Source organism: Haliotis rufescens, unplaced genomic scaffold (assembly GCF_023055435.1).
Source record: "Haliotis rufescens isolate VD_foot unplaced genomic scaffold, xgHalRufe1.0.p SCAF_93, whole genome shotgun sequence".
Classification (NCBI taxonomy): domain Eukaryota; kingdom Metazoa; phylum Mollusca; class Gastropoda; order Lepetellida; family Haliotidae; genus Haliotis; species Haliotis rufescens.
In genome coordinates, this window is record NW_025964387.1 from 331,613 (window position 1) to 353,621 (window position 22,009).

A 22,009-nucleotide genomic window follows, 5' to 3' on the forward strand; every position below is an offset into this window, starting at 1 on the left:
CTCTCAGTGTTATGTAGTCGGGGATTGAAAGGAGGCCGTGTATCATGAAAGTCAAATGAGTCTTACTCTGTGTATGCACGTTGCCTTCCCGTTCCCTGATATTGTGGAGATGTGTGGAATGGATGTCTGCAGAGATGTGTCCATCTTCCCGAGGCAAGGGAGTTAACTGACTAAAAGTCCAGTTTCCACCCTTGTGGAACTAGGCTGGAATTACGGAGTTATATTTTGGCTGGACTAACGAGTCTATGCATCGTCCAATGAAAATCGCGTAACGCAACTGACGTCTGGTTTGTAAACTGCCATGTAGAATTTGGTATACTGATGATGAAGTATTGAGGACAAAGTATTGATGACGAAGTATTGATGATGAAGTACTGATGATGAAGTACTGATGACGATGTGAGTATCTTGGTTCATGGTTGACAGAGCCTCCAGACCAACATGGCCGACATCTACGCTGCTGGGGACATCGTGGAGTTCCCTCTCTTCACAGCAGGGGACCAGCAAGCCAACATCCAGCACTGGCAGATGGCGCACCAACATGGTGAGGGAGTCCGATGTGTATTTCATTACCTTCAAAACATAAGTGAAAATAAGTCCATTTTCTTGGTAGTTGCAGGAAATGAAACCTAATTCTTTAACATCTAAATGTTGCCTAGCTACATACAGATCCTAAAGATCCGACTCACTGGGATGTGAATTAAAAACGTTTGAGAACTTTGTTCTTGTCATAAGTTGGAGAATGGATCACAATGGTTGCTGAATATAACAAATACTTAGTTTTGCGGACACCAACTAAAAAGAATGTGTCTTTGTGTCAGCCACTGGTTTGTCTGGTCAAGCTTTGTTTAATGGCAGGCTGTTGTGATCATAATGTGATATTGCTGCTGATAATGTAGACACTATTCTCTTTCTGATCCACAACAGAAGCACTCTGTGGAAATGAGATGTAATTCCCCAGTATACAGTGAATACAAGACATAACTCTCCGGCATACCATGAATAAATATGAAATATAATTCCACAGTAGACAGTGAATATGAGATACAATGCTCGAGCAGACAGTGAATATGAGATATAATTCCCCAGCAGACAATGAACATGAGATATATTTCCCTAGCAGACAGTGAATATGAGATATAATTCCCCAGCAGACAGTGAACATGAGATATAATTCCCCAGCAGACAGTGAATATTTGATATAATTCCCCAGCAGAAAGTGAATACAAGATATAATTCCCAAGCAGACAGTGAATATGAGACATAATTCCCAAGCAGACAATGAATATGAGATATAATTTCCCAGCAGACAATGAATATGAGACATAATTCCCCAGCAGACAGTGAATATGAGACATAATTCCCCAGCAGACAATGAATATGAGATATAATTTCCCAGCAGACAGTAAATATGAGACATAATTCTCCAGCAGACAGTGTATATGAGACATAATTCCCCAGCAGATAGTGAATATGAGACATAATTCCCCAGGAGACAGTAAATATTTGATATAATTCCCCAGCAGAAAGTGAATACAAGATATAATTCCCAAGCAGACAGTGAATATGAGACATAATTCCCCAGCAGACAATGAATATGAGATATAATTTTCCAGCAGACAATGAATATGAGACATAATTTCCCAGCAGACAATGAATATGAGATATAATTTCCCAGCAGACAATGAATATGAGATATAATTTCCCAGCAGACAATGAATATGAGATATAATTTCCCAGCAGACAGTAAATATGAGACATAATTCTCCAGCAGACAGTGTATATGAGACATAATTCCCCAGCAGATAGTGATGGTGTTAACTGTTAACTCCAGGTCACACAGCAGCCCTCAATATGCTGGGGAAGACGACCGAGGTGCACAGCGTCCCCTTCTTCTGGACGGTGCAGTACGGCAAGAGTGTCCGCTATACGGGTGAGTCATCCTTGTCAGGTCACCTGTGCTTGTGTTAAGAAGGGTAGGATGTGTGTTTTGCAGTGGAATAAAAATAAATGCTTAAGTTTTCTATTCACCTTTTAATATCCCACAATTACATTTTTACATATTTACATACAAAACCAAAACAATTAAAGGCAGAACATTCACGAAATTAGTAGTATTTCCTCTATGTCACCACTATGGTTAAAGCTAGACTCCTTTAAAGATACATGCTTATATAACACAAACATTCAGGCAAAGCAAGTGCATTTAAATGGGTTGTTTTTTGCAACGCTGAATGCGTTTGCGTCACAGTTCATTTCCTGAAAACAAATATATAAAGAAACAGTCACTGAACAGTTATCCTAAGCGTTCCCCCGATACAGACTGAAATCGTGTGTACCGTAAAGTTCAATCTGCGAGTAGATTACATTGTTGTTGTATTTGAACTACACACCAGACAAGAACAGTTCTTCAGTCCGGTGTGATTGAACAGATAATCATCATTCTTGTGAGAAATTAACATCATAAATCAATTTTTTCTCTGTTGGGAACTGATATATACTCACTGCCAAAAGAAACGCAAACCATTGAAACATATAGAGAAGTATGTATGTTAAGAAGAGATGTTTCCAATGTGTACCTTTATTCTTATCACAATATACTGCATGTGATTTCGAAACTTTACACGCTGATCCTGCACGAGACAAATGGTACATCACGAGTCATGGATCAATGACATCATATGTGATGCGATCATGAGTATCAGTTCACACAACATAACAGTTTGTTCGTCTGTGGATCAAACCAATCTAATATCTCTTGAATATGAGAAATTCTTCATATATTAACCAACATGAATGATATTCATGTTTCTTTTGGCGGTGAGCGTATGCATTCAGAAATGATGTGATAACTAAACACTGACTGTAACCGTTCTCCACAATACTGCATGTGACCTGCGTGTGACCTGCATGTGACCTGTGGGTGTCCTGATCACAGGGCAACCGCTCCTGGGAAATGCCCTTGGGGTGAGGGCAGTTGCCTTGATACTACTGACATTGATGGGTGTGACTGACATTGATGGGTGTGACTGACATTGATGGGTGTGACTGACATTGATGGGTGTGACTGTGACTGACATTGATGGGTGTGACTGTGACTGACATTGATGGGTGTGACTGTGACTGACATTGATGGGTGTGACTGTGACTGACATTGATGGGTGTGACTGACTGACATTGATGGGTGTGACTGTGACTGACATTGATGGGTGTGACTGACATTGATGGGTGTGACTGTGACTGACATTGATGGGTGTGACTGTGACTGACATTGATGGGTGTGACTGTGACTGACATTGATGGGTGTGACTGTGACTGACATTGATGGGTGTGACTGTGACTGACATTGATGGGTGTGACTGTGACTGACATTGATGGATGTGACTGACTGACATTGATGGGTGTGACTGTGACTGACATTGATGGGTGTGACTGTGACTGACATTGATGGGTGTGACTGTGACTGACATTGATGGGTGTGACTGTGACTGACATTGATGGGTGTGACTGTGACTGACATTGATGGGTGTGACTGTGACTGACATTGATGGGTGTGACTGTGACTGACATTGATGGGTGTGACTGTGACTGACATTGATGGGTGTGACTGTGACTGACATTGATGGGTGTGACTGACATTGATGGGTGTGACTGTGACTGACATTGATGGGTGTGAATGTGACTGATATTGATGGGTGTGACTGACTGACATTGATGGGTGTGACTGACATTGATGGGTGTGACTGTGACTGACATTGATGGGTGTGACTGTGACTGACATTGAGGGGTGTGACTGTGACTGACATTGATGGGTGTGACTGTGACTGACATTGATGGGTGTGACTGACATTGATGGGTGTGACTGTGACTGACATTGATGGGTGTGACTGTGACTGACATTGATGGGTGTGACTGTGACTGACATTGATGGGTGTGACTGACATTGATGGGTGTGACTGTGACTGACATTGATGGGTGTGACTGTGACTGACATTGAGGGGTGTGACTGTGACTGACATTGATGGGTGTGACTGACTGACATTGATGGGTGTGACTGTGACTGACATTGATGGGTGTGACTGACATTGATGGGTGTGACTGTGACTGACATTGATGGGTGTGACTGTGACTGACATTGATGGGTGTGACTGTGACTGACATTGATGGGTGTGACTGACATTGATGGGTGTGACTGTGACTGACATTGATGGGTGTGACTAACTGACATTGATGGGTGTGACTGTGACTGACATTGATGGGTGTGACTAACTGACATTGATGGGTGTGACTTGATGGACATTGTGTATCTTCAGGATATGGACCTGGCTATGACGATGTCGTTGTCCATGGAGATCTGGAAGCACCAAAATTTGTTGCTTTCTACACAAAGTAAGTACTGCAACAACATTCTACCCTAAATTTCGGACCGCCTTTGTAGTGTAGCAGATTGAGCGTCTCCTCGGAGAGCAGAAGGTCTCTGGTTTGATCCCCAGCCCTGTCATACCAAAAGATGTTTAAATATGGTACTTGTTGTTTCACTGCCTGGCTTGGATAGCCAATCAAATACCAAGGAATCATCTGCAATTGTTTTGCATTTTTCTGTCTATGATGCAGCTGCATCATCGGAATACACACACTCTGTCTCGGCTGTGAAGGTTTTGTGACCCATGGAGATTAAGGGTAGAACCCATGCTTGCCGTAAAAGGTGTCTATGCTTGTCATATGAGGCAACTAACAAGATCGGGTTGTCAGGCTTGCTGATTTGGTTGATGCATGTCATCGTATCCCAATTGCGTGGATTGATGTTCATGATGTCAACACTGGATTGTCTGCTCCAGACTCGATTATTTACACACCGCCGTCATATAGCTGGAATATTGCTGAGTGCGGCGTTAAACAACAAACAAACAAAAAACTATGAAGGTTTTGTATTCTGACCAGTGTTGTATTCTTGAGATAGTGCTCATATTGCCGCAAAGTGTGGTCTGCGTGATAGTGGGTTTGGGATCACCAAAATTACAGCTCATGCATCACATGTTCTGCGGTAAACCCAGCTGAAGGCTCCATTGTATAGCTCCTAGTACCTGTCATGCACAGGCAACTTTCCCCATGCTAGTTGTAAAGCTAGTTAGTACTGACTGCTTTCTTTCTTCAGAGGAGAGACTGTGGTGGCAGTGGCAAGCCTGGCCTTTGACCCCATCGTGTCCCAGGCGGCCCAGCTGATGCTGAATGGGGGAACCATCACCAAGGAGGAGATCAAGTGAGGAACTGTTTGTTTACCGTCATGTCACACACAGATCATGTGGCAGAAATACCATGTAGATCAGTAAAACTCGCATGTCATAGAGGATATTTTATGTGTCAAGTGAATATCATGTTTCTCTCATCTGGTGATGGGGCGGTCGGGTAGCCTAGTGGTTAAAGCGTTCGCTCGTCACGCCGAAGACCCAGATTCGATTCCCGACATGGGTATAATGTGTGAAGCCCATTTCTGGTGTCCCCCGCTGAGATATTGCTGGAATATTGCTAAAAGCGGTGTTAAACCATACTCACTCACTCACTCACTCATCTGGTGATGAGGGAAAGGAAATATTTTCCTTCACCCTGTCACTTGATGAAAGAAATGTATTTCACTTGACACATGAAATATCCTATTTATTATGTACTTTTTGTGTAGTAGCCTACCGGAGATTCTATTTTTTTCATTACAAATGTAAAACCTTGTAACGTAAATTCTCCCTACCTAACAAGGAGGGACATTGCACCAATTGCAACTCAAAAAGTAGTTTAAAAAAATAAACAAAAGTGATAAAAAACGTTTGAGGTCACTAAAATTGATACACTCGATATGATGATATACAAACTCAACTTCAACAAAAATATTCTTGAAATCTACGAGAGCTGTTTGTGTGAGACCTGCATCACTTAGGGCTTACCTCTTAAATCAAGCTGACACACCGTGATATAACTGGAATACTGTTAAAAGCGGTGTTAAAATCCAACTTCCTCACTCCATGCACTATAAGACCGCCTCCGTGGTCTAGTGGCCCGGAGAACGGAAGGTCCAGGGTTCGATCCCCGGCCACGTCATACCAAAAGACGTTAAAAGATGGTACTTGTTGTTACCCTGTCTGGCGCTCGGCATTAAAGGGCTAAAACAAGGACTGGTCGGTATACTGTGTCTGAGTGTTGGTATTCATGTTAAACTGCGGCATGGTATCTCAGTGTGCTAGCACTATAAATCAGCATCAGTCCGGACTAGTACAAGCAGCCACACACACACGTGCATGCATGTCGCTGTATAAGTGCAATAATCGACGCGACGTTAAATCCAACCTCCTCACTCCATGCACTATAATGAAGCACAGAGATAATGAGGCTAAGTGGAGGATACCGGTACATGTATTTACACATACACAGAAGGTAGTCACAGGTGATACCAGTAAGAAGCCCCGACTGTATTGTGTGGGTGATTTACCTTGACCTCACCACGGACTTGATAGGTCCGTGACCTCACATGTCACCCAGGAGAGAAAGTACTTTTGGTATTCCTGTCTCACACAATCTGGACAGATCATATAGACCTTTTGAGTGAAAGAGAAGCTTATGAGAAAAGTTTTAAATTTGGAGTAGAGACACATGGGTCCAGGTGGTAGCGTCTTCCACTCTGCTGCTTCTGCTGCTACTGTTGTGACTGTTGTTGCTGCTGCTGCTGCTGATGATGCTGCTGATGCTGCTGCTGCTGCTGCTGCTGCTGCTCCTGATGCGTAGACCTATGGGGATGTAGTGATTGTTGGGATGACTAATAATTGCTGATTCTCATATCCCAGTGGTCAGGTTCGTTGGTACAAGGCTGGCAATATGCCAGTATGCATGGAGAGGTTAAGCACAGGGTCTTGTATGTGATTCTATGAGGATTATTTCTGAGTGTTTAAGAACCAAAATGTTGAAGGAAATCATTGCGACAGAGACTGAATGACCTAAGAAGGCCAGTCAGAAATACCAGAGGAAATCAACGTAACCATGGTAACTGGATATAAAGTTTATAACGGCATATTCTGTTTCTTTTTTTCAGGGATGACCCTAAATCATGGACAAGTCGACTTCAGAAGTTCTGACCATCTTTTCATTCAAAATCAAACTTGTAAAAATCATGACGTAATGTATATTTCAGTTCTATACGAATGTACAATGTTACATTTGACCAGACATGCACGTGCTATGATGAGGATTGATTGAGGTGAATATTCTTATTACTGCTGAGAGATGACACTGAAAGGATTACCCAGTAGTATTGAATAACTGACTATTATTTCTTACACCTGTATTTATGTGTGAATATATGAATGTGCTATCAAGAAATAAACAGTTGAAATGTTCCTTGTGATTATTTGTTGTCTGGCAGCACACTCAGCAATATTTCAGCAGTTTGACGGCAGTCTGTAAACAAGAGGCCCATAGGGTCTGTATCGCTCACCCGGATATTTTCGCGATCATGAAAAAATGTACATGTATATAATATTAATACTGCAAATATTTCGTAATTTTGACTGTCAGCATTTAAAATGGGTGGATGGCAAATCTGACAGCATGAACATGTACTTCTCTAGATACAAATGAAGCATAAAGATTGGAACCGTTTCCATGATCTTAGCGCTACAATTGTTGTAAGTCAGTGTTAAAGAATGGGAGTTATGATCGACTTAGCGCTAAGATCAGTTTGTGGAACGGGGCCCTGGATCTTAGGCATTGGCATAAATGTATTATACTCTTCATAACAAACAAATGTATACAATGTATCTGTTTATTACCAGGTGGGGATAATATGGGTTTGCATGTTATGGTCTAGGTTCTAACTCCTTTGAGAGTGCCGGACAGATGAACAGAAGGGTTCAGTCCCTCCATTTCTCCATTTTGAATTCCCACCATTGGAGAATGCTTCCAACCAGATATGGTTGATATCTATCTCTTAGTTCCAGAGAAGAAGACGTTTAAAGCAATAACGGCCCTCCATTTGTACAATATTTAATCCCCACCACCTAGGGATATTTCCAGTCAAATTTCGTTAATTTCTAATTAGTGGTTCAGAAGCAGAAGTCGTTGGAAAAAATTGTTGACATACAGACAATGGTGAGCGAATAATCGAGTCTGGACCAGACATTCCAGGGACTGACATCATGAGCATCGATCTATGCAATTGGGATGTGATGACATGCCTCAACCAAGTCAGCGAGTCGATCCCGATCCCGTGAGTCGCCTCTTACAACAAGCATAGTCGCCTTTAATGGCAAGCATGGGTTGCTTGGGGCTGGACCAGACAATCCAGTGATTGATATGACAACTCGCAATCAACCAAGTCCCCAAGTCTGACCATCTGATCCATTAATCTTCTCTTATGACCAGCATACATTGCTTGGGACATTTCTAACCCAGTGATATTGTGTTGTGATTGAATCATGGTAACTCAGATAGAGTCATGGTGTATTGGAACAGTATATCATGTATGTCAAGTAAGCTCAGCGGATCCTGGAAGCTAAGGGACACAACTCTTGGGTCCAAGGAGATGGTGTGTGCTTTCTTGGGATTTCTGCCTCAGATAAAGTGCTCACTGATGAAATGGCAAACTGGGTATCACAGTGCTCCTATTATATATGATTTGAATGACAGGACATATTGTTGTCTGTGATCTGCTGATGTTTCTCAATCATGGACAGACCCGTGAAGATCCGGGGTAGAATAGGTCTTCAGCAACCCATGCTTGCCGTAAAAGGCGACTGCTTGTCGTAAGAGGTGACTAACGGGATTGGGTGGTCAGGCTTGCTGACTTGGTTGATGCATGTCATCAATCCCAATTATTTTCTTATCTTGTTCCTGCTATTCTTCCCGTGAAATTTCTGCATTTGATAACTAAATCTGTTTTCACGTTCCTTATGGAAACACAATAACAAAGAACATTTTCATATTAACTTTAATTGCAAGACCAAGCTAAGTGCAAGTTTTCACCAGCCTTCGATGCAATCTCATGCATAAGATACAAACATTCTGCATCAGCATCATACTACTCAAAAGAAGTTGAATGGTCATGACAGATGAACTATAATCAATAAAAATCGGACGATTAACCGTAGTCATATGAAAAGAAAGGGTGTTCTTTAACTTCTTTTGAGTAGTATAAGACAAATGTAGCCATTGTACATGATGTAAATATCAATATATCACATAGTATTCATGAGACATACCGGGGTAACGTTTGAAATGAGTTGAAATTATATCACTGTGACAGAGATATTTACCTTACCTTCAAGCATGTAGACACAATAATCACTCACTCACTCACTAACAAGTATACTGAACAAAGAAGTTTAGAATTTTTTAAATTGTATGCTCAGTCTTCACTACAAAAAAATATTCCCCCAAATATTGATGATCCTCAACTTTTTTGTTCAGTATGTATCCAACTCTGGCCCACCCCATAGCAACATGCTGTTTCTGTGCACATCAGGACATCTGACATACTTGTGCAATCCAATGCAGCCGTTTCATGCAACATACATGTATCTAAAACAGTAAGTAAACATTGTTCAACAGGGCATCATCTATTTTGACTATTATATGAACATTGCCTTGGCAAAGTAGACTTTCATATGTACATTTCCTTAGCAATTATGTGAAATGATATAACTTCTTTTGGTAGATCATGTGTGAAAATGACAGAAACCTGATTAATGAACATGAGCAGGTGTTTGTGATCTAAGCCTTCATACACAATGTCATGCTAATCACTCCTAACAATACACTGTATAATGTTTTCTTGTTCAATGTAGAGATTCACACATGTGAGGCTATCCTCATCTCTTGCCCTGGTACTATAGGGCAGCACTGTCCAGGCTAGCCTCCTCTCTTGCCCTGGGACTGTAAGACATCATTGTCAAGGCTAGCCTCATCTCTTGCTCTGGGACTGTTGAGGTGGTTCTCATCTCTTGCCCTGGGACTGTAAGACATCACTGTCAAGGCTAGCCTCATCTCTTGCCCGCGGACTGTCGAGGCTAGCCTCATCTCTTGCCCTGGGACTGTCGAGGCTAGCCTCATCTCTTGCCCTGGGACTGTTGAGGCTAGCCTCATCTCTTGCCCTGGGACTGTTGAGGTGAGCCTCATCTCTTGCCCTGGGACTGTAAGACATCACTGTCAAGGCTAGCCTCATCTCTTGCCCGCGGACTGTCGAGGCTAGCCTCATCTCTTGCCCTGGGACTGTCGAGGCTAGCCTCATCTCTTGCCCTGGGACTGTTGAGGTGAGTCTCATCTCTTGCCCTGGGACTGTTGAGGCTAGCCTCATCTCTTGCCCTGGGACTGTCGAGGCTAGCCTGATATCTTGCCCTGGGACTGTTGAGGTGAGTCTCATCTCTTGCCCTGAGACTGTAGGGGCAGCACTGTCGAGGCTAGCCTCATCTCTTGCCCTGGGACTGTTGAGGTGAGTCTCATCTCTTGCCCTGAGACTGTAGGGGCAGCACTGTCGAGGCTACCCTCATCTCTTGCCCTGGGACTGTTGAGGTGAGCCTCATCTCTTGCCCTGGGACTGTAAGACATCATTGTCAAGGCTAGCCTCATCTCTTGCCCTGGGACTGTTGAGGTGAGTCTCATCTCTTGCCCTGAGACTGTAAGACATCATTGTCAAGGCTAGCCTCATCTCTTGCCCTGGGACTGTCGAGGCTAGCCTCATCTCTTGCCCTGGGACTGTAGGGGCAGCACTGTCGAGGCTAGCCTCATCTCTTGCCCTGGGACTGTTGAGGTGAGCCTCATCTCTTGCCCTGGGACTGTAAGACATCATTGTCAAGGCTAGTCTCATCTCTTGCCCTGGGACTGTCGAGGCTAGCCTCATCTCTTGCCCTGGGACTGTTGAGGTGAGCCTCATCTCTTGCCCTGGGACTGCAGGGGCAGCACCAGACTGTCTAGTTCCTTCTTGTGACCCATCTCTGATAACCACACCTGTAAGGTCAACACAATCAGTTAGCAGGGAGTAGTTCTACTCAGGCAGCCATGACTGCTGTCTCACCTCCTATGGAAGGGCCATGAGTGATCCAGGCATTTTAGGCACCTCACTTCCCTGTGCAGAGTTTTGTCCCTTTGATGCCAGAAATTATGATAGTGGGTTCGAATCGCGGTTCGCCCCGATTATGTTTCTAGGATTGTCAGCACCATACCTGTGCCCGTGGGTTTCACCGAAGTGGTAAATGTCTGAGACCTGGATCACTTCGGGCTTTCCTCCCACATTAAGTTGACATGCCGTGATAAAAATGGAATACTGTTCAAAGGGGTGTTAAACCCAACACACTCATTCACTCATTTACTTGGTATAACTCCTGGTTGATGGAGGAACGTAGTGATTACAAAATATTGATGATGCTGACTGTATTGATGACACATGACAACGCACACGGAGGATCTGTGTAGAATAGGTCTTTAGCAACCCATGCTTGCCGTAAAAGGCAACTAGGCTTGTCATAAGATTGGGTGCTCAGGCTCGCTGACTTGGTTGGTGCATGTTATCGCATCCCAATTGTGAGACTGATGCTCATGATGTCAATCTCTGGATTGTCTGGCCCAGACTTGATTATCTACAGATCACAATCATATAGCTGGAAAAAAGCTGAGTGCCTCGTTAAACAACAAACAAACAAACAAAACTTACATGGAACCTGGTCTCAACCAAGCCCTGAAACTCCTTCCTCTGGTCCCGAGTCAATCCCGCGTCTTTCACCATCTTCTGCCAGCGGTCAATCTCCTTGTGCCGCTGGCCGACTGCCTTCTGGTGCCGGCTGGGCAGACCTCCAGGAATGGACTACATGCGATAACAAAAACAATTCCAGTATGGTTTTATGCCGAGATCCAGTGTCATGTGACCTGGAGGACCTGCCCCTGATGCTGAAACAGAGATGCCGACCCACAACTCCTTCCACTCTGTACAATCGTCGACCTTTGTCCTCCAAGAATCAATGAATACTTTTCAAAGAATTTTTGCTTGAAGACAACTTTCATATAATTTGGACTTTTCAGATGCGAATTCATCCACATATGCCACTGTTTTGCTACCAGTTTCATTTAGCATGTTCAGCTTTTGTTACTTAAAAAGTTTGGAGTAAATATACAAGTTTCATATTTCATAAGGATAATGCTTCCAAATGCTACAGAGGCACATATACAGTAATCCAGTCACAAAATACTGAAACAAAACAGAATGAACAACGAAACAAACTGCTTTCCTTGCAACAAGAGTAACATGGTGTACAGTGAAGTGGGTAGGGAGTATAATCATGTCTCAGGTTGTAGCGTACAAAATGTGCAAAATTTGTACAAGTAGGAAACTCTGCTGATATCATTACCATATAGCCTTGTGGTTCCAGAGGAAATGACAAACTGTGAAAGTTTACGAGGGATACTGTGCCATACACTCACATTGTCAACCTTCTGTGATGGTGGGCTAAATGGTCGGCAGTTGTTGAATTATTATCTAAATTGAGTGAGTGAATGTTGTTTTATGTCAGACAGCAATATTCCAGCTGCATCATTACAATCTATGGTGATGGTCCAGGCAGTCTAAAAATATGTCTTATAAAAGATTAGTCCAGAGGATTATTGTAAACTTATTTCACTAATCCTCAGAGTGTGTAGGTAGTCCTGCTTGAACAGGACAAAAATGTTTACTATGGTTTTCATTTTCAGTTTTATTAAGTTCAAATTTGCAGCAAAACTGTAGTATTGAGATTTGAATACTAGGTCAGCTACTAGTCAATGAGGACTACCATCACAGATTCTTATTAGTCCTCAGCACAGTTTAGTGGTCTGTGTCAACTGGGAACCTATACCCTGAGTGTAACTTCTTTGATAGGTATTTAGAAGTTGGAGTACTAGTGAGTGAGTGAGTTGGGTTTAACGCCGCTTTGAACAGTATTCCAGTTATAACGCAGCGTGTCAGCTTATTGTGGGAGGAAAGCCCGAAGTGATACAGGTCTCAGACGTTTACCATTTCGGTGAAACCCACGAGCACGGGTATGGTGCTGACAAACCTAGAAACCTAATCGGGGCGAACCGGGATTCGAACCCACAATCATAGGTTTCTGGCGTGTCCAATGGACGCAACTCTGCACAGAGAATCGCAGCGCCTTAGAGGACTGGGCCACCCAGAAGTTGCAGTACTAAGTACGGATAACCGTGACCAAGGTTATTACATCTTACCATCAACTCAAATCATCAAACACCCACTCAGTCATAATCCTTTTGTGTACATAACAGGCCTCTCCACTCCAATGTAACTACATCTGATATCTACTCTAATGTATAAACACTGCCTCCTACCTCTATATATATATACTTGTCAACCACACTCTGTACATCTCTTGTCTCAGCAACCCATGCTTGTCGTAAGAGGCGACTAACGGGATCGGTTGGTCAGGCTCGCTGACTTGGTTGATGAATGTCATAGATCCCAATTGTGTGGATCGATACTCATGATGTCAATCATTGGATTGTCTGGTCCAGATTTGATTATTTGCTCACCGTCGTCCGTACGTTTCAAACGACTTCTTCTGAACCACTAATTGACACATGACAACTTACACAAAATATCCGGGGTAGAATAGGTCTTCAGAAAACCATGCTTGCCGTAAAAGGCAATTATGCTTGTCGTAAGATCAGGATCTCAGGCTCGCTGACTTGGTTGATGGATGTCATCCCATCCCAGTTGCGAGATTGATGCTCATGATGTCAATCACTGGATTGTCTTGTCGAGACTCGATTATTTACAAACCGTCATCACATAGCTGGAATATTGCTGAGTGTGACGTTTAACAACAAACCAAACAACCAAAACTGTACATCACTTGCTTGATAACGATGTTAGAACTTACACCGAAACATCGCTCCTAACTGTAATAAAGAAGTTGCTCATCCATAAATCCTATCCTTACTCTGAGTGTAGTCAACTGACCTTGGTTGGTCCTTCCATGTCAAAGGGCACAGTGAAAGTGAAGAACTCGTGGACTGGCATTATTTCCCAAATGGGTGTCTCGTCTCGGTGATCAGGCCCTGCAATACAAGATTGGTCATCTTCATATATGCCTTACACTACAAGGCTTAAAAAAATAAAAGAATTGGTTCTCAGGCAATGTTTTTTGAAAATATAGTGCGGGCGGGCGGAGTTTGTTTTTTTCCTCTTTTTTTTTATACTAGTTTGTAACCAAATAAACAAAGAATAATCAACCTGGGAAAGGGCCTCCCTACATAAATGTATTCCTTGATGAGTAAAATACGGGAATACAGTATTTGACTACCGTTGTATTTGGAATATTAAAGGATAATTTTTTTTTCAAAATCGTAATAAAAACGAAACGTGCAGCGAACTTTATAATGATGCGGGCAGAGCCTGAGAACCAAGACTATTATTTTTTTTAGCCCTAGAAAACAAAGTCCTGGTCTGATTTTTTAGATAAGTAACTGTGATAAAGAAGGGTACTCACCCACACACAGTGGCTGGTCCCAGAAGTTGAGTGATGCGGAGATGCTGACGAGGGACATGTGTTCCTCCAGCTGGGGGTAGAATGTGTGGTACGGAGCCAGGAGGATGGTGTCGTTCCCGCTGAGCAGCACAGGGCGTGTGGGGGTCAGCAGATGCAGGGTACACAGAGTACACCCACTGGAACAAGGACCATGTGTTCATCACGCCGCCAGCTTGGCATCACATCATTAAGGTCATCAAAGTTTTTTGTTTGTCTGTTGTTGAACGACACACTCAGCAATATTCCAGCTATATGACTGTGGTCTGTAAATAATCAAGTCTGGACCAGATAATCCAGTGATTGACATCACGAGCATCGATCCATGCAATTAGGATACGATGACATGCATCAACAAAGTCAGTGAGCTTGACCACCCGATCCCGTTAGTGGCCTCTTACCCCAAGAATAGTCACCTTTTACGGCAAGCATGGGTTGCTGAAGACCTATTCTACCCCGGATCTTCACGGTTGATGTCATCAAAGGATGCAGGAATAATGACTGATTTGTTAACCATGGCTAAACTAATACCAATTCCGGTATCATCCGCACATTGTATATGGGAGGTAACTCTTGTAGCAGTGTTGGAAACAAAGCTCAACAAGAGTTTGCCACTAACGTGGCTATATCCCCCGCCCCTGTTGCAGAATTTATGACATAATTAAATCTAAACAAATCCTAACCTTTTTTAACCGAGGTGGAACTTGTCATGGAAATTGTAAAAAAAAGAAGAGTTTGGAACCTAAGTCAATCTTGCTGTCATGGAAACGTAAAAAAATAAAAATTTCCAAAATTTCTAAATAGCAAAAGGCACCAGTTCAGCATGTACCTGACAGACCTACAAAGTTTGATGAATAAATATTGAACGGTTTATGAGTTATGCTCCGGAAATGAACCCTACCCTCACAGAACCTAAGTCCATCTTGTTGCCATGGAAACGTAAAAAATAATAATTTCTAAAATTTCTAAATAGCAAAAGGCACCAGTTCAGCATGTACCTGACAGACCTTCAAAGTTTGATGAAAAAATATTGAACGGTTTATGAGTTATGCTCCGGAAACGAAACGTGACGGACGGACGGACAGAGCCCGTTTCTATATAAATAACAAACATGGATGTCGATGACCCATTCTGCCTCGGTATTCCCACAGCGTTGGTCTAGATAATATTCCAGCCGTATGAGTCGATAAGGATTTTGTCATAATATTCACAGGTGAAGTGACAAAGCTTATAATGGCAATCAAAGGCACTAGGTCAATGTTTGAACTGCCCGAGTGACCGAATGTTGGTGGTAATTTGATTCACTGCAGATGCCTCTGTAGATGCAAGATTTCCTAATGTTTCAAAGTATGAACTGTTAGTGAAATGACATGAAATCAAGTTAAAATTGTTACAATTGATTTAACTTATTATCCATGGAGGTCCAATGATTAAGACACTTTATTATTACACTAATATTCTAAAGTTCAATTTCCACGTAATATTTATCAATTCTAAGATACATGTATAAAATGTTTACATGTTCTCAGTAACTTTCCACTACCTCGTGACCTTAACCTTCATGTGCAATGTCAAAGCTCACAGGTCATGTCGCGACCTCTTCAAAGCTCATGCATTTGGAAGCACATGCTCACCAGTGTGTATTGGACCTCCATGCTGCCAGGTTCTCACCTTACTGCCTGCTATATTTGAACTTTGTAAAGACACATGTGAGTACCTTTCCCTTTCATTGTAAGGTTTTATGTTTATTTCTGAACACCCTGAAATTGTATATATGCCAAAATATTAATTTAATGCAAAATTGTTTAGATATTTCACACAACTGTTACATTATGCAAATGTGTGCTTGGTAATTTTGCATAAATTCAATGTAGTCAATGTATTTATTGCTTCATTTGGATGTAATTTCGAATGTGTTAAATACTAGGAAAATTGGTAAATGTTTCTGAATTTACAAAAAGCTATTGTTTATTGTAGTTTTCTGAACCTCATCAACTTGTCGACGCTTCAATTTGTCACCAACTCGTCACCAACTGTCACCAATTATTCCTAAAGCCATGGCTCTAACTATAAACTGTACTACGTTAAATGTCACGAAATAAACCCTGTTGATGCAAGTGTTAGTTTTGTCGTCTTGCATCCACATTAGTTCAGAAAAATATACAGACAGTGGGGTGTAATTGTTGGTAAAATGGCAGAATATTGAACGTCTTACCGTAATGGAGGCCAGTACACACTCATCTTAGACTGTTCAAAACGGTTATCAGTTACAGTCCGGGATACATTTGAAGTTGATTTTGAACTGTTTATTGCTTAACAGTACAGGGATTTAACGTTTAACTGTAAAGCAATTTATCGCACAACAGGTGTTAATTGTTGAAAAGTGACATCTGTAGTTAAAGAGTCATGGCTACAAGAGACATGCGGGATTACTCGGACGTTTCCAATCCTGTAGAAGAGGACGAACACTGGGACATGCTGGGAGTCGAAGAGAATAAGGACACTTCACAACGTCCAGTACGACAGAATTCTTACGGAGAAAGGCAAAAGTGAACATCTGCTAACGTCTGCTAAGGAACAAGAGTATTGCTGCTCTTTCTGCGTTGACTCAGTGCAAAAATGAACTTGTTTCTCTTATGAACAATCGTGATAATTTGCATTTAGTTAAATCTTTTCTTGATAATTTTGCTGCTTTGTTTTCCAGTTACGAAAAAAGCTCTAAGCTCTATTCCAGTGAACTTGACACTCCTGAGGAGAAAGTGAAGTCTATTCAGCATGCTGCGGTTAAGCTGAATGAAGCTCATGGTTTCAGGGATTTGGTCGTGAGTTGGATCCAACATGTTGAACGTGAGTTGTCTGATCAAGTTAACAGAAAATCCATTTCAAAACAAAATTCTGTAATCAGTGGGCTATCTAAGCGTTCAGTTAATTCTAAAAAGTCTACCATAAGCTCTACTAGGTCTGCTCATATTTTTGAGAAAGCGAAACTTGCTGAGCTTCGTGCAGAAAAGGCCATACTGCATTCAATGACACAGGCCCTGACATCCATGCATGAGCTCGAGCTCGACATGGAGATCGCCAAGACCATCAGATATTTGCCGATGCTGAGGTAAAGTCTACAACCGAGATGAAGGTAAAGATACGAGGTACAGACCACGATGAGATAAATCAGATCTTTCCTTTTACATCCGAAATTAAACCTGATATGCACGATGAGCAAATGATTTCCAATCCTGCGAATCACTGCACTGACCGGCCTTCTTGGCAACTATCGAATCCTTGTTCCAATCCTGTACATTACAACACTGGTCAGTCCTGGCATCCAAGGTTAGATCCTAATGCAAATGACTTTCTGCCAGAAAATAGGAATATTTCAAATAACTTTGCTCAAGATCATGAATGTGTATCTGATAACCAACTTCATTCATCAAACCATGTTTTCCTGGAGACTCAAAGACAGATGGCCAACACCATGTTTTGTAGAATTTTCCTATTCGGAATATTCTATAAGTAATACGTTACCACTGTTATACCCACAACTGCTGCTATAGCGAAATCTACCACAGAGATCTCAATTACCTCATGCAGCACGTGCGTAGCCACCTAGCTGCCATGTGACACCCTTCACTCTTGTCTCCTGCGAGAGCAAGTGCTCGGGGGTGGACGGGCGGGCAGCAGTCCAGTGGTAATGTATTACTTATAGAATATTCCGAATAGGAAAATTCTACAAATTACATTAAGTAATACGTTACCACTGTTATACCGAGGCTGACTACCACAGTAGGCGGTGGGGAGCACCTACAACCCGAATCCTGACTGCTAGCGTTCCTTCCGACCAGCAGAATTAAACATCAAGGCGGAAGCACTCGATGCGCATGCACCTAGCTAGGCGTTACCCTATAGGACTACCAAAGCACGGTCAAGCGCATACCGTAAGGCTCAATCGTCATTGCCAAAACGATTGGTGACTCCAAACGGCCCCACTCGATAGGTATTTCATCGCCGCAGCGGATGAGAACACTGTATCCGCGTGAGCTAAATCTTAGATCAGGTTAAACAGTCGAAAGAGGGAAATTAATTTCATTCCGACCGTATATCCCCGAGCAAGCCTACTTAAAGTATGTAATAGGCGCGTGACCTAATTCCAGTATTCGTAAGCATGTATCACAAGGTTGGAATACACGACAATTAAATGCATAATTGTCAAAATACAAATAAGGACAAAACACACAAAAAGCTGCCTCACCTGTGGTGTGAGTGCGCTGGTTTGTGGGAACATTGGAGACGACCCAGATTGACCACCGTGCAAGGACTGACGACTGCGGAGTTTGGAATTGCGCTGGACACACCCCCTAGATGACCGCTTGTGCCGCGATCAGCGGCCCAAGACGGTGCACCCCCTCCACGTCTTCATCAGAAACCTTTCTGAGGTAATGATTGGCAAAAACCGAGTCAGAACGCCAGTAACAACCTCGTAATATTCTGTGAACAGAGATATTTGAGTGTAGGGCAAATGTTGCCGCTAGCGCCCTGATCTCGTGCGGGTTTGACCCCGCTACCGGTTACCCCCGAGACCGGTACGCCAGATTGATGACAGAACGAAGCCACAACGCAATCGAGTTGCGAGTTATGTCAACCGTGTGATTAGGGTTACACGATATGAACAGACGGTCACGCCCTTGTCTACGTTCATTCGAAGCCTTAAGATAATACTTAAGGGCCCTAACCGGACACAGCGCTCTGTCCTCAGTATCAGCAGGATGTAAGATTTCCTTGAGTGATCTTACAGTGAATTCTCTCTCCGTTTGCCAGATTCTCTGATTCTTGGCGAGGAAGCCCATGAGCAGGCCCAGGCGGACCGCTCCTTCGTCACCCCTATCGAATCGTACCTTGGCGACATCGAGTGCATGAATTTCGGATACACGTGCCGCCGTGGCAAAGGAGAGGAGAAATGCTGTTTTCCAAGTCACATGCCGGAACGAAGCACTATGCAAGGGTTCATACAGAGCTTCCGTAAGTGATTTCAACACTAGGGAAAGATCCCAGGCCGGTGCCCGAAGGCGGCCCTTCTAAAGATCGTGCTGTTTGAAACCCTTGATAATACCCCGTATCACCGGCTCTTTGGAGAGACTGGTACCCATAGCAACGTCCCGTACCGTAGCAACGGACGAGACATAGTTGGCAATGGAACCCCCAGAGAGTTTCCGGGTCTCTCGCAAGTGAGACATGAAACGAGCAATATCCTGCACAGATACCTTATCTGGCGAATGAATGTGATGTTTACAACACCACTTCGTGAAAATAACCCAACGTGCATTATACACCTTCTGGGTAGAATCACGATGCATACTAACGTATGCCCGAGACGCCCGGCGAGAAAAACCTTTACTCCTCAGACGCTCGGTGACAACATCCACGCGTATCTGGCATGGGACACTGTCCACCAGAGCGTAAAACTCGAACGTGAGATCGAGTAGCGAGTGACTGTGGGTTCCCCCTAGTTTGTTCACATAGGACACTACCGTCGTGTTGTCGGTCGCCAGCATAAGACGTCGGCATCGACGAGACGATGCTTCCAGTGATTGACTGCGTTGATCACTGCCTTGAACTCGAGACAATTGATGTGAAGACCTAGTTCGTCTACGCACCACAGCCCCGAGCTCACCTCCCCCTCTAGATGGGCGCCCCAGCCCACTAGAGAGGCGTCTGTATATAGGTGCAACGCGTCCCGGTAGGGCCGCATAGAGACTCCTGATAAGACATTGTAAGGGAGCGTCCACCACTCCAGATAAGGTCGGAGCCGATCCGGGAGGGCGACGGTCGCACTGTTCACCTCCGTTGCTAACAACTGGATTAAAAACCGTTGCAGCGGGCGGAGTTGGAGACGACCCCGTTCGGTGCAGTCCTGGGCTGATACAAGTAGCCCTAACAGCTGTTCCCAAAAGTGAACAGTCTGTTGCACCGCTAAGACTTTGGCAATCATCGCCTGAATTTTGTGCCACCGGTCTGGGGGGACAAATAGGCGATGGGACACCGTGTTGAACCGACCTCTGATGAACTGCAAGTTCTGAGAAGGGGTTAACTCGCTCTTGGGGAGATTGACAATCCACCCCAATTGCTCCAAGAGCCGATGTGCGAAAACGAGATGGCGTGACAGGGTGTCCGTCATTCGATTTGCTACTAGCGAGTCGTCCAGGTACGCGATATGTACAGGTATGTTGGCATACGAACCCCTCCAATGAGAGTCACCTGGAGGGGCCCTTGCCGTCCTTAGACGACTTGGGCTTCCCCCAGTTCCCCTTCTTCCCGCGAAAGGGCTGCTGAGAACCCTTACCGGAGCCCTCAGAGCGGGGCTTCTTCCCGGAGGAAGGACCCGACCCCTTAGGCCTGCCAGACGCAGCATGCTGGGGCGCACTCCGCTTCGGAGCGGCACCCAGGCGCCTATGCAAGGACCCCACAAGATCCATTGTGTGCCGAGAGGCCTCGGTAGACACAGCGGCCTGTTGTTCCTTCAGAACCCCAGGGATCTTGTTATTAAACAGGGTCCGAGCAGACCAAGGCTGCGAAAGGAGCACCTCCTGATTAGCAGCGTCCAACCCTGAAGCAACCAGATACGACTGGCGCCGAAGAAAATGGCACGTGCCGGAAACAAAGGCCGAAGCCCCGGCAACGTACTCCAGGGAAGCATTCAAACCGAGCAAGCAGTTGTAAATGCGCTGGTCTCGGTCCGTGGGAGAACCTTCGACCAGACTGGCCGCTGCAGCCAGGTATGTGTCTCCGTGAGACGTTGGCAGCATGGAGTGTCGAGCGAGGGTGTCCAGCTGTTGCAAGGTACCTTGTGGTACCGTGGCAACCGGTGGGGCACGGACCCCCAAACGCTCCACATGGGCTTCCGCAGAAGGACCAGCCTCGGGAAAGGCAAGGTCATGTACTGGGAAAGACCCTTTTCTCCACGACGGGGGAGGTAACGGGAGACCCCGACCGGAGGCAGCCGTGAAGGCCTTCTCCAAAGAAGGCTTAATCCCGCGCAGCAAGGTTGATGCCGGGAAAGCCTTGTTGGACGTCTCGTCGTATACCTCAGAGGAACCCACGGAACCGTGGATTCCCCGCAGTATCGGCAGGGGCTTTGGCATGTCCTCAAAGAGGTCATACACCATGGCAACGCGGTCCTTAACCGATAGCGGAAGCAACGGTTCGGGGGAAGGACCGGTAACCACGGCAGCCGCCGCCGTAGCGGTGGACCCCGCGTCCGAACCCGCGGCCACCGAAGAGGCCGGGGACGGAACAGCCAGCGGCCTATCTTGCGATAAGGCCGCCAGCTTGGAGTCCACAAGTTTCGACAACAATGCGGCGACGGAATCCCCAGACAGCCCCAGGGCCGCAAGGGGATCCGCCGCAGCCGAGGAGGTGGTACCCGCACGGGGACCCGGACCGGACGAACCGGCCACCACAGGGGTGGAGAC

At 44.4% G+C, this 22,009-nt stretch overlaps 3 protein-coding genes across 17 annotated transcripts in view; 1 reads left to right on the forward strand and 2 right to left on the reverse strand.

Moving 5' to 3' along the window:
• Nucleotides 1–7,379, forward strand: part of LOC124131997 (apoptosis-inducing factor 3-like) — a 55,156-nt gene extending 47,777 nt beyond the window's left edge. For all 8 annotated transcript variants that reach the window (XM_048391611.1, XM_048391616.1, XM_048391615.1 and 5 more), the window contains 5 exons: nucleotides 427–544; nucleotides 1,835–1,933; nucleotides 4,314–4,389; nucleotides 5,156–5,260; nucleotides 7,076–7,379. In XM_048391611.1, the coding sequence (XP_048247568.1) occupies nucleotides 427–544; nucleotides 1,835–1,933; nucleotides 4,314–4,389; nucleotides 5,156–5,260; nucleotides 7,076–7,118 (441 nt within the window). In that variant the 3' untranslated portion in view covers nucleotides 7,119–7,379. The remainder of the gene's footprint in view (nucleotides 1–426; nucleotides 545–1,834; nucleotides 1,934–4,313; nucleotides 4,390–5,155; nucleotides 5,261–7,075) is intronic.
• Nucleotides 7,380–8,954: 1,575 nt separating this feature from the next.
• LOC125377689 (cell wall protein RBR3-like) lies at nucleotides 8,955–10,638 on the reverse strand. The gene is made up of 2 exons (XM_048391625.1): nucleotides 10,527–10,638; nucleotides 8,955–10,479 (listed from the first exon to the last, which is right to left on the reverse strand). The coding sequence occupies exons 1-2, from the start codon at nucleotides 10,636–10,638 to the stop codon at nucleotides 9,974–9,976; spliced, it is 618 nt and encodes a 205-aa protein (XP_048247582.1). The 3' UTR covers nucleotides 8,955–9,973.
• Nucleotides 8,955–22,009, reverse strand: part of LOC124131996 (TBCC domain-containing protein 1-like) — a 32,282-nt gene continuing 19,227 nt past the window's right edge. The window contains exons 16-22 of one of the 8 annotated variants that reach the window (XR_007219767.1): nucleotides 14,511–14,686; nucleotides 13,982–14,079; nucleotides 11,687–11,836; nucleotides 10,939–10,983; nucleotides 10,680–10,746; nucleotides 10,601–10,633; nucleotides 8,955–10,328 (exon numbers count right to left, since the gene is read on the reverse strand). Coding sequence is in view for 7 of the 8 variants with exons in the window: in XM_048391624.1 (XP_048247581.1) it covers nucleotides 10,714–10,746; nucleotides 10,939–10,983; nucleotides 11,687–11,836; nucleotides 13,982–14,079; nucleotides 14,511–14,686 (502 nt within the window). In the remaining variant the exon portion in view is untranslated. Of the gene's footprint in view, nucleotides 10,984–11,686; nucleotides 11,837–13,981; nucleotides 14,080–14,510; nucleotides 14,687–22,009 lie in introns of all 8 variants that reach the window. The other 7 variants (XM_048391624.1, XM_048391623.1, XM_048391622.1 and 4 more) reach the window with 7 other exon arrangements.